Source organism: Pundamilia nyererei, unplaced genomic scaffold (assembly GCF_000239375.1).
Source record: "Pundamilia nyererei isolate P.nyererei 1_Seehausen unplaced genomic scaffold, PunNye1.0 scaffold00008, whole genome shotgun sequence".
Taxonomy (NCBI): Eukaryota; Metazoa; Chordata; class Actinopteri; order Cichliformes; family Cichlidae; genus Pundamilia; species Pundamilia nyererei.
The window spans coordinates 4,126,142-4,138,179 of record NW_005187409.1 but is presented as its reverse complement, the minus strand read 5'-3'; the positions used below and the strand labels follow the sequence as shown (position 1 = coordinate 4,138,179).

General features: G+C 43.1%; 1 protein-coding gene across 1 annotated transcript; it reads left to right on the top strand.

Moving 5' to 3' along the window:
• Window positions 1-417: 417 nt before the first annotated feature.
• efemp2a (EGF containing fibulin extracellular matrix protein 2a) lies at window positions 418-12,029 on the top strand. The gene is made up of 11 exons (XM_005723023.1): window positions 418-635; window positions 5,454-5,683; window positions 6,311-6,359; window positions 6,448-6,636; window positions 7,115-7,237; window positions 7,695-7,811; window positions 8,637-8,756; window positions 8,865-8,984; window positions 9,142-9,268; window positions 9,770-9,965; window positions 11,162-12,029. The coding sequence occupies exons 2-11, from the start codon at window positions 5,582-5,584 to the stop codon at window positions 11,333-11,335; spliced, it is 1,317 nt and encodes a 438-aa protein (XP_005723080.1). The 5' UTR covers window positions 418-635; window positions 5,454-5,581; the 3' UTR covers window positions 11,336-12,029.
• Window positions 12,030-12,038: the final 9 nt, after the last annotated feature.

Genomic DNA, 12,038 nt, shown 5'->3' with positions numbered 1-12,038 from the left:
TGTCAGATTGGACGAGAGCGAGGGCTTTAGTGGCTTTATGGAAAAGAAAAAAGGGGAGTGAGAGATGGGGGAGGTAAGTATAGATAGATGGGGGGTAAATGGGAAAAGGGAGGGAAGAATGGGTGGGAGAGCTTGGGGATTTTGCGGGGGTTTGGTTTAAATGAAACCAGGTGTGTTGTGGGACCAGTGAGAGGGTGAAAAGATGTGGGGGCATGTGCGTGTGTGAATCTGTGAGTTGTGCCTGCGATTTGGACGGGTTTGGAATTTCGGTATTTGGGCCGCAGACCAGGAATTTGCATCCTGGGGGGTCAGGGAGAGGGGGTTTGGGGAGTGGAGGATGGCAGTGCAGGGGGCCAGAGGGGGGGTAAGGGGGCTGTTCCTCTCCTCCCTTTCTCTCTCTCTCTCGCTTCTGCCTGTCTTGCTCGCTCCCTCTCTCTCCCTCTCTCTTTCTCTCTCCCTCCCTTTCCATGTGCTCAGCTGCTCCAGCTGTCGGTCTCCCCACTCACTCTCTCTCTCAGGGTCATACAGGCAGGAGTTTAAGGGACCACTTCTGTACGCCAACTCGGCTGGGACGACCGCAGCCAGCAGGAGGGACACACTGGTCAGACGGAGACTGAGAGACAGAAGATTCCTCTGTGAGTTTTCCTGTGCTTCTTTAGCCTCTTACACATATCAAAGAATGGCTGTTTGTTAAAGAGAGACTTGCTGGATGACTTACTACGTTTTGCGAGCATTTTAGGGAGAAGTAAGGGAGGTGAGATGTACCTCTTACCCACTTTTTCTAGTACAGGCCATACACGTCACACTTGCACCACTGCCCTGCTCTCTGCTCTGCTCTCCCAGCTGCACTTGGCTCCTTATGAGAGCCAAGATAACGTGGCTAACTGTGTCTGAGTAGTTTACTTCTTGGCTCTGACTGTAATATGGGGTTAGACAGGAAGAGAGGCAGTGAGTCACAGGGCACATGTTATCATACTGTAATATTGCAAAATCCTTCCGCCTCATCCCTCTTGTACAACTTTTAACGTCAGTGTCACAAGATCAGTTTAGTCTCTAGGTGGGGGAAGTTCAAAATCTGAAACACAAACAGGTGTCAACATGTAGACGAGTTCTCTAAACCTGGATGACCTCACAGTGCACAACTGCTGTTTCACTTTTTGTGTAATCAATTTCCTGCAGGTAAAAGCAGATGTTTCCACTTTAAGGTGGGGATTAAAAAAAGCAAGCATGTCAAAGTTTTCTGAACTCTAACACAAAAGCATCACATGTTAGAGTTCAGGAGGAACATGTTTTACCTTGTGAGTAAGTTTCTCCGACAGGGCGTTATTTCTGTCTTTATCTGTGGAGCTTCCCGGAACAGAAGTCAGGCCGAGTGTGAGATGGAGACTCCCTGATTGTGGATATGCAGGTTCACTGCCACAAATGTAACTGAGCACAGCTGGTGGAGCGCGCTGGGTCACCGTGTTCTCAGGCTGCTCCACGCACAGCCAAGCACATCAACGCAAACTTTGTGTATACACTACAACAAGTGACCATCCTGGAGTCTAAACTCTGTGTGTGTGTGTGTGTGTGGTCCAGCTGTTGGTCTTTTTTTGGTTTCCATGTGGTCACTGATATAAGCCGCCTGACATTTTGCTTGTTAAGCTGTTCTGAATGTGTGAATTTAAAAATGGGTCACCTGGCAGTCCTGAAGCTGAGCCAAGTTCCAAATACTTCATAAAGTATCGATGATTTGTATTTTTTATTTTTGTGGGCTAGTAAATGGTAGTCTTGTATAAAAAAGAAGCCCACCACAAGTTCCCAGAGTCCAAGATGTCGTTTTCAGATGTCTCATTTTGCCTCACTAATAATCAAACCCTGCTGCATATTTGGGTTACTTTCGTATTGACAGAAAAAGCAGGGGAAACTGCATATTTGTGTAGTTGCTTTCACTGTTTTGCTGGAAAACGAGTCATGAAAATTCTTCCTGATTCATTTTCTATGGATTGACTCATCAGTTATTCAAATCGTGTATTTTCCCTGTCAGTGGTGGTCGAATGCAGACAATGAAGTTCTGTATCAGAGCCGCATTCTCTGACATCCTCCTACACATCCTCCAAAGGGATGGGAGGTTAGGGAAGAGTGGCTGGAGGTCTGGCACCAGCTGTCCTCTTATGTGAACTGTGGGGGGTTTCCCAGAACCCGATACTCTGGGAACCACTGCAGTGGCAGGGCATCCCAGCTGAGAACTGGTGCCCACATCCTTGCCACGGGCATTCCAGAGATCTGCCGCCACTTGATCTCCAGCAGCAGGAGGGAAACACCCATGCATCCTTGCTGCCCACACTCAGTAGCCAGTGAGTGACTGGACCCCAGTCTGATGGTCAGTTTGTTTTTGGGTGGTTTCGGGTCAAATTCTTGCTGGTTGTAAGTCACTGTTGGGCCAATTCAGAGAGATCACGCACTGCGGCTGTCTGATTGCGTGGTGGTATGCGCTACCGTCTGAGCTTACAGTGTGAGAGCATATTTTTCTGCTTTTCACCACTCAAAGGTCACGGTGATGTCATTCCTCGAGTATTTCGGGGTGTCCAAGTCACCCTGCGGCCTTCTGTTTGTCTCAGCCTGAAATAAAACAATAAGCAATGCCTGCAAATGTGGCCTCGGGAGTTTATATCAGAGCGTGAGTGTATGCACGTAGACAGGCAGTGATTATGACCTTCCTCCCTGTATTTTAACTGGAGCTCACTCACTTTGCAAACAAGACTTGCTTAGGATTTTTTTATTATTTCAATTTGTCTGTTTTTTTCTTCGTGTCTTTTTGGTCTGGCGGAGATGGAACGGGCAACTTGTTTATGTTTAGGCTCAGCTTAAACACTTATAGCTTCTTTCAGGAACATTAACTGAAGGATGGTTGTGTCATTGCTGCCAGAGAGGCCCAATCCATCACTAATGAACCATGCAATATATATTTACCTTAGAAATACACTACATGGTACAGAACAATGTATTAAAGTAAAAATAGTAATATCAAAAAATATTCTATTATAGGAAAAAGTCTTGCAAGAGGTGTGGGTAAAAGACCCCTGTGCATACAGTACTAAGACATCAAAGATAGGGCTCTTAAATAGTGGCCACAGAGACCCTTATATTTTGATAATATATTATAAACATTTAGTCTAAAGCATACTGGAAGTTGATTTAAAGAGGCTAATATGGCAGTTAAATGGTCATGGCTTTTAGTTCTTTACATTCTCATGTTGATTAATAGTGTTTTGGTTAATTTGTTCTACAATAATCCAGGCAGATAAAATAAAAGTGTTTATAATGGACTGATTTATGTTTTGTATATTGTCTATTTTTACTGAACAACAAAAAAGCCAGTTGAATTACTTAATCTAAAAGTAACCAAGATTTATGTTTTACATACATCCAGGCAGGGTACACCATAGACAGGTACTGAAGTTGCTGCAGGACAAATATATTTTAGATTTTAAATCTATATCAGAAAATAGCCATAGTAACTGAAGCTTTAAAATAAATGTAGTAAATGTTGTGCAGATCTTTTTACCCTGCACTGGTCCATTGGTTTGATTGAACCCTGTAACCCTGTTTAATTGCACGACTCTGAAGTAGTCATCATCTATCAGTCTCTCGCATCATTCTGGAGGTAATCTGTCCAACTCTTCTTTCATTCATGCATGGCTCTCTGTTTGATTGTCAAACAGTTTTTCACAGTAATGCATAAAGACTATTAAAGGCCCACCACAGGATTTCAGTCATGTATGAATGGCCCAGCGATTATTTTCTTTTTCAGCCATTGTGTTGAAGATGTGCTGCTTTGCTTGATTTCATTGTCCTCTCCCATGATCCAATTTCAGCCCAGCTCTAGCGGGCAGACTGCCTTACATCTGACTGTGGAATAACTTGGTATACAGGGGAATTCATGGTCCACTCAGTGACAGCAGGGTGCCCAAGTCCAAATAATTACCCCTCCACCACAGTGAGAGACAGTTACTATATGAGGCATTTGTGCTGATATTCTGTCTTTGGCCAAACATCTCCACTTTGGGCTGACCTGTCCAAAGGACATTATTCCAGAAATCTTGTGGTTTGTTCAAAAGCAACAAACTTAAGCTACAAAGCTACAAACGTAAGCTACAAACTTTTTTTTCCCTTTCCCTTCCAAACAAGCCATACTTGTTCAGTCTTTTTCTTACTGGACTGCCATGAACTTTAACATTTAACTGAAGCCTGAAAATTTTAAGTTTCTGTGACCATTGCACAGATTGAATTTGCTTGTCAAACCGGGTTAACACACCTAAACGCTTCAGACCAGCAAACTGCCAAAACATCTGCTTTTATAGAGGTGGTCACAGCTGCTCATGATCACCTAATTCAGTCCATTTCATTATCAGCTCCTGGCTGTTACTTAAACTTTTAATTCTGATAGAAGCAGTAAAGGTGTTTTATAAAGTTCCGTGAAAGCTTTCACAGAGCTTTAAATATTTCTTAAATAATAAAAGTGTGATTGCACATACTTTTTAAAAGATGTTCAGTTGCTTTCTCTGCACAGCTTTGCATATAAACCGAAACAAGCTCACTTAGACATATAACGACATGTCCTATAATCCATAAAAATCCATAACGTTTTATAAGCAATGTTTTTGTTAAATAAAGATTCATTTACTGAGTACAAATGTTCCCTGTGAAATGCAGTTTAGCTGAAAGTGGCATAAAATTGGAAGTTACGCAAGTAAAGAACCAGAAATTCTACTTAAGTGGAGCATTTAATGTGTTTGGTTATTTTGGCAAAGACAGATTCCCCCGTCCGTTAAACAAGCATGACTCTGATTCTACATAAAATAAGTTTGGTAGGTGCAAACTAATGTAATCTGTGAGACTGAAACAGCTGAGCAGGAGAGGCTTCTGTAAAAAAAAAAAAATTGATGTTTTGACCTGGATTGATGCGGGCCCACCGATGCAGCGCTGATACACTGTAAACCGAACCTCTGGAGGCAGCGCTCACCAGGACTGTCACCCTGCCGGCTGCCAGCATGCAGACATAGAGAGCTTTCTGTGAGCAGCTAATATGAAAGTGTTTCTGGGATGTTGACTTTGTTATTTTCAGCAAAAAGTTGGAGGACGTCACAGTGTTTATGTTCTTACCTGGCACAGTGATTCACTCCATTTATTCTCGCTGCGATCAAGGGGGAACTGTTTGGTTGTCAAACGGTGAACCGAGTCCAAGAAACGAACTGTTTGCATTCTGACTGACTTCTTAAAAATTGGCTCTGGTGCCTTTGCTTCCAGTTGATTTATCCATCTCAGCTGTGGGAACAGCTAACAGCACAGGAGAGTTTTGAGACAGAATCAAACCGTTTTTGTGATTTTTGAGTTTCGAATCTTGTCTTTTGATGGGTTTTTTTTCTTTCCCCCCCCACTCCTTCTTTCCCTCTGTCTCTCCGTGAACACAGATACCACTGCTCTGCACATCACAAAGGCTCATCTTCAGGGCACCGCTACCTGCCTGATTGTTGTGTGTGTGCGCTTGTGTGCATGCTCCAGTCCGATCTCCCAATCTCCCATCAAATAGTGCATTAGTATGCAGGGTATTTGTGTGCCAATCTTGTGTGTGTGCATATGTGTGACTGTGCTCCTCCGCAGTGCGATTTCACAGCCACGTTCAGAAAGTGACACCTACACGGTAAGGATGGATGAATCTCTCTCCCTCTCCTACTCCGTTCTTTTTTATTAGCATCTCTTCTCCACACCTGTCACTTCACATTACAGGTTTTGTGTTGAAATGCTGGCCTCCAATCCTCTCTCTGTTCTTTCTTTGTGCTCTTTCTCATTGCCTCATCATCTTCTTGTTCAAAGTTCCACATAAATGTTCCCTTCTCAGGACTTTACAGTGTTCATTGCTGGGGTTAAATTTGGTTTTAATACCATGTTTCTTCAGGCCTCTGGTTTCTCTTTCCATGCAGGTTACAGCAGCATTTTCCCCTTGAATGATAATGACCCTTTTTCCAAACAGTGGCCTTAAATACTTTTTTTTTGTTTTTTAGGGTGACATTTTGCTTTAGGAAAGTAGTTTACATGTCACAAATCCTCTAACAGAAGCAGGCTTCTTGTCTTTTTGGCTTAGCAGAGGAAACAAGTTTCTCTATCCTCCCCTTTTTCTTTTCGTTTTAATTTTTTTTACACGTCTCACTACTGGGAAATTTATTATGTATTATGAATAGATTATGCAACTACTTGGCACAGGGGGGCTGTTCACATCTTTCTTTCCATCATTTTCTCACACACGCACTGTGTCTGCTGCGTTTTGCAGGAATGCACAGATGGGTATCATTGGGACCCTCAGACTGAGCACTGCAAAGGTAAGGCTATGTTGAATCATGTAACACCTTGATTCTCCTCTTGCTTCTATAATCTTGCCCTGTGTTTTACATTTCAATCTCCCATCAGACATAAACGAGTGTGAGACCATTCCTGATGCCTGCAAGGGGGAAATGAAGTGCTTCAATCACTATGGAGGCTACCTGTGCCTTCCCCGCTCTGCGTCACTCATCCCTGCTCCAGAGCCTTCTATTACACCCGCTGAGCCCTTAAACCCATGCCCTCTAGGCTACGAGCCTCAGGGAAACAGCTGTGTGGGTGGGTGTCTGGTTTGTTGGTCTGGGGGTTGGAGGTGGACAGGTGGCCGCAGGAATAGCGATTGTTAAGCATGTTTGTGTGTGTGTGTGTGGTTGTGTAAACTCATTGTTGGCGGCCACAGATTGTGAGGGACAGGTGGCTGCAACAGGTGTTAGGACTGGAGGCAGCATGTGGGTGCAATCTGTGAGGGTGTGAGTGAGCATGAGTCCACGGGAGGCGGGCAGACAGTGCAGGAATTTGGAAGATTTCACACGAGGACAGCTGCTGTGTTTTAAGGCTTGCAGCGAGAAAGTGGCCTGCATGACACAGCAAACATGACTCAACATGATGTTCTCAGCTGCTGGGTGCAAGTGAGGGGAACGTAGTGGCCAGTGGCATGTAACACTCACACTGTATATGTCAGTCATGCTGCATGATGGTGTGTTCGCTCACAATAACAGCGTTTTAAACGTTTGTATCACCACACCCACAAACACAGACATCGATGAGTGCGAGAGACACGAGCACGACTGCCAACCCAGCCAGGAGTGCATCAACTCGGTGGGCGCCTTCACCTGCCAGTGTCCGGATGGATACCGGAAAGTCGGCACAGAGTGCGTTGGTGAGATATTTTGAATTTCACCTTTAATTGGTGTAATTAAGCTTAACTGGGCTATTATGCGTTTCTTTATTTTCTCTCCTATATACAATGGTGGATTTGAGTCTCAAATAATGAAGTCTGCATACATAAAAGTGTGAGCCAAGAAGTCAGACTTCAGACTGCTCTAAATGCCCAGTTTCCAACTGTTTTTTCTCCTCTTGTGGGAGCAAATGGCAGCTCAGCAAAGACCTCCTTATATGGAAATAAGGCGAGGCTTACAAGCACTCTGTTAACAGCCCATGGCCCTTTGAAACAGACAGAAATAAATAACAATTTGTTTGAATTGTGAATCATTCAAAGCTACAGAGTAAGAATTTGAAGCTAGAAAAGAGCATCATAGCCCCCCCTCTGTGGCAATATGCCCAAAAATCTTTAGAAATTTAAATCTTGTTCTTAATAACTCTCGTTTGTCTCGCAGATATCGATGAGTGCAGGTACAGGTACTGCCAGCATCGCTGTGTCAACGTGCCCGGCTCCTTCTCTTGTCAGTGTGAACCAGGTTTCCAGCTGGCAGGAAACAATCGATCTTGCATTGGTGAGTTTTAAGAGTACAGCAGTGTGAGTAAAAGTCCTGCATTTCTAATATTGACTTAAAAAACTCTGAAATAATAACAATTTAAAGTAAAAGTATGTTAGGTTAACATCAAGAATTGTAATAGTTGATGTGTAATGATGCCAGTTTTTTTGGATGTTTTGCTTGCAAATGTATACTGCTGCCTCCCTCTCTCAGTATCACTCCCCATTACTTCTTGTTAATGCTGTAGTTAATTTAAACTTCTTTATATTTGTTTGGTAGTTTAAGCTATTTTTAAAAAAAATAATTAGCGCTTCAATAAAACAGTTAATTACATTAGTTGCATAGTTTTTGCCTAATAGTCCAATAAGTTGCCTATTCTGTAAAACAAAGGCTAAAAAAAACTTTTCAAATGCAAAATAGAAGCAAATGGCAATACTGAATTGCCCCCAAACTGTATGTGAGTACAGTTGTCACAGCTACTTTCAAAAGTATAATTGTTTATTGAGGCTTTGACCTCGGAAAAACTCAGCTGATCTCCTTCTTCTTCATCAAATCCATGTGAGTTAAATTTGATGGGATTTGGATTACATCATTAGCTTATAACTCCACAACTGTCACTACATAATAAATCACGTTGTTCAAGTTTAATCGGTGCTTTGATTTCCAGAAGTTCATGACATCACCTTTTTCCACCAGATCCAGTCTTACGTTAAAAATAAAACTGGAAAACTGGATGTTCAACACACTGACATGAACACAGAGTTTGGGGTTTTTAACTTTATTAAAATCCTTTGATCCACAGCCTACAACAGACCTCAGATTCTCTGCTTTTCCTCTTTTCAGATGTGAATGAATGTGAGATGGGTGCCCCCTGCTCGCAGAGATGCTACAACACATACGGCACTTTCCTCTGTCGCTGTGATCAGGGCTATGAGCTCGGGCCCGATGGCTTTGAATGTAAAGGTAATGAAGGACAAAAGGAGCGACAGTGATAGTGCACGCTTATCCCTCTCAGTTTTTTTGCTACTTAGTGATCGACAATTAATAAAACCCAACCTTGTGAATTGTTAGACATCGATGAGTGCAGCTACTCCAGTTACTTGTGCCAGTACCAGTGTGTCAACGAACCAGGGAAGTTCTCGTGCGTGTGCCCAGAGGGATACCGACTGCTGGGCACCAGAATGTGTCAGGGTGAGTGCGCCCGCCTCCATTTCCTCCTGAAACTAACACCTTCCCCTCTGTGCTCTCAGAGTCACAAATGGTGCACTGAGTCAATGCCTATTCATCCTTGTTCTCGAGCCCCTGTCTGCTGTTCAGCGAAACATCACAAGCTGTTTGCTCGCTTTAGATATAAACGAATGTGAAACGGGAGAACACGAGTGCACGGAGACGCAGAACTGCGTGAACATCCACGGACGATACCAGTGTGTGGACAAGAACGGCTGCCAGGAACCTTACATCCAAGTGTCTGACAAGTGAGTGACACTTCGTGAAAGCTTCTGTGTGCGTACGCGAACACGCAACTCCACACACCTTTTCTCAATTACTCAAATATGTGCTGGCCATCGGCTCCGAGTATAATCAGCCCCTGTGCTGAGTTTGGCTCAAACTCTAAGATTACCCCAATTACTTTTTCCACGTACGAGTCCAGCTTTTCAACCTTTTCGTTTGAATGTGTTCCAATGCAATAAGAAAACCATTACATCTGTGAACAAGTGCTGGCTCAGGAACAGGTGTGGGTCACTATTAACATATCCCTGAAGATTTAGTAGTATAAGATGATTTTTAGAAAAACATGAAGGAAAAAAATGGCCACTGTTCAATATTTGTTTAGGTTTTAGCCCTTTGCTCTCAGTCATACTACTCCCTCTGCTGGCTCATTTTCTAACTGCTCATGATGTTTTCCTGCTACTAATGCACAACTGTTCTCTTAACTGTAACTGTTTGCTCCTCTCTGTGTGCATTTGTACATCCAGCCGCTGCGTGTGCCCCGTCAACAACCCCGCCTGTCGAGAGCTGCCTTTCTCCATCGTGCACCGCTACATGAGCATCACCTCCGAGCGCTCCGTCCCCTCGGACATCTTCCAGATTCAGGCTACCAGCGTCTCTGCGAGGGCTTACAACACCTTCCGCATCCGCTCCGGTGACGAAAACGGAGACTTTTACATCAGGGTGAGGAGAGTGGGATCCTGTAATCACAACACCAGATGTCTTTAGGTCTAAATACTAACTTTAGACTGGTAATAACAATAATAATAATAATAACAATAACATCGCACTTCACAGTTTGAATAAAACCACACTTGAAAAATAAGTATACATGTTCCAGCATACAGACACAGAGGAGACATATGGTCTTATATTTATTCCCATATACACACTTTCCTCCAGGACCAAAAATAATGGTTAAAGAAAACCTATCCTATAAAAATAAGTGTTTAAAACAAACCACTGAATCAGCTGAGCTAAGAGCGTGAAACAGTTAAGACCCTGATCACATGATAGGAGAGGCTGACCTCAATAACTGAGTTATATACCCAGGAGCCTGGACATGTAGATTTTATATGCTATTAGTACAATTTTAAAAGGCAAGACTCACTTATTTTAAATCTACTATGTGTTTGGCATTGAGTATTTGTTTTCCCCTGCACATGTCCATCATCTGAGCCTCGCCTCTCTAACTTTGTCTCCAAACTGCTCAACCTGAGCTTTCCCTTTGATGAGCTCATTTCTAATCCTGTCCATTGAAAACCTCAACATCTTCAGCTCTTCCTCATGTATTTTTGTCAGTGCCACCATCTCCAAACCATCTTTTAAACTGTCCTTTTCATAGTTGACCCCCAGTAAAACTTGATAAGACATGTAATGTTGGGTGTTTTGGGTGCAATGCCCACACACCCACTAAAATCACTGAAACCTCCTCCACAGACACACAAAACAAAGGTACGATAAGTAACCTCATCTCACATTGTTTTGACTTTTATAAGCACACGTGGTTCATTACACGTATTTCTTCTTTATTTTTTCGCTTGGACTTCTTAATGTGTCGCCTGTGTTCTACTTTCACCTCACTCGTCTAGTTTTCTAGCTCCTGTTTAGGGCAAAACTGACTCTATTACCATTTTTATTGGTACATGTACTTTGGTAAGCGCAGCCCAGTGTCAACCTGAGGAGAATTTTAATCAGCTGGAATAAATGAAAAACATCTGTGTGGATGTGCAGATTCTTGAAAAAAGAAAGAAGAAGCTCACCTCATATAGAGGTGATGAGACGTTTTAAAAGAAGACACTTTGACATGTGACAGTGAGAAGAGCACCAGTGTAAATGCCACTCTGCTTTAACACTCCATTATTTTCTGTCTTCCCCAGCAAATCAATAACATCAGTGCCATGCTGGTGCTGGCCCGTGCCGTGTCAGGGCCCAGAGAGTACACGTTGGACCTGGAGATGGTGTCCATTAACCCCCTGGTCAACTACCAGAACAACTATCAGACAAGCTCCGCCCTCAGACTCTCCATCTACGTCGGGCCGTACACCTTTTAAAGAAGAAGAGCTGGAGGGGACACGGAGAGCGAGACACAGACACAAACAAGGAGAAAGAAGCTGTAAAACACAAGTGGTGGATGCAGTTCAACCAGTCACTGTGATGTTAAACTAATAGCTTTTTATACTGTGTTGTCCACGGAGAGTGACAGTTTTCTGTCTGCCCTCACTATGTGTAAAAATATACATGCAGTACCGTATGCAAACACATTGTAGCAGCAATGTCTCACAGATAACCAGCAGCCTTAAAATAATTAGTCCTGTCAAAGTCATTCCCCGTTTTCCTGTTATCATGTTTACGGTTATTCAGTCATTCGTGTAGAAAAGAGGTTTTTCTGCATTCATGGCGATAACGAATCTGTGTGACATATTTTCTGTCTGCCTTCAGGTGGAATGATTCACGCCGGGCGTCACCAGACTTATCCGTTTCACAGTTTACACCCTTATCTTCTTCTGTTTGTCACTTTATTCTTGTCAGCCCTGTTTCCTGTTGACAGACGTGATTCAGTAACCACTCACATCAGACCTCAGCACCCACGCTCCTCCTTCGTCCGCCGCTGTTCATTTCCCGATGAAATCTCCGCCACTGTTGTTCCTGAGTGTTGTACTTTGTTTTTTTTTTTTTTTTTTTTTTTTTGTTTTTAAGATTTGAACCCAAATAAAACAATAAACCCTTTCAACCATGTGTCAAGAACTAAATACA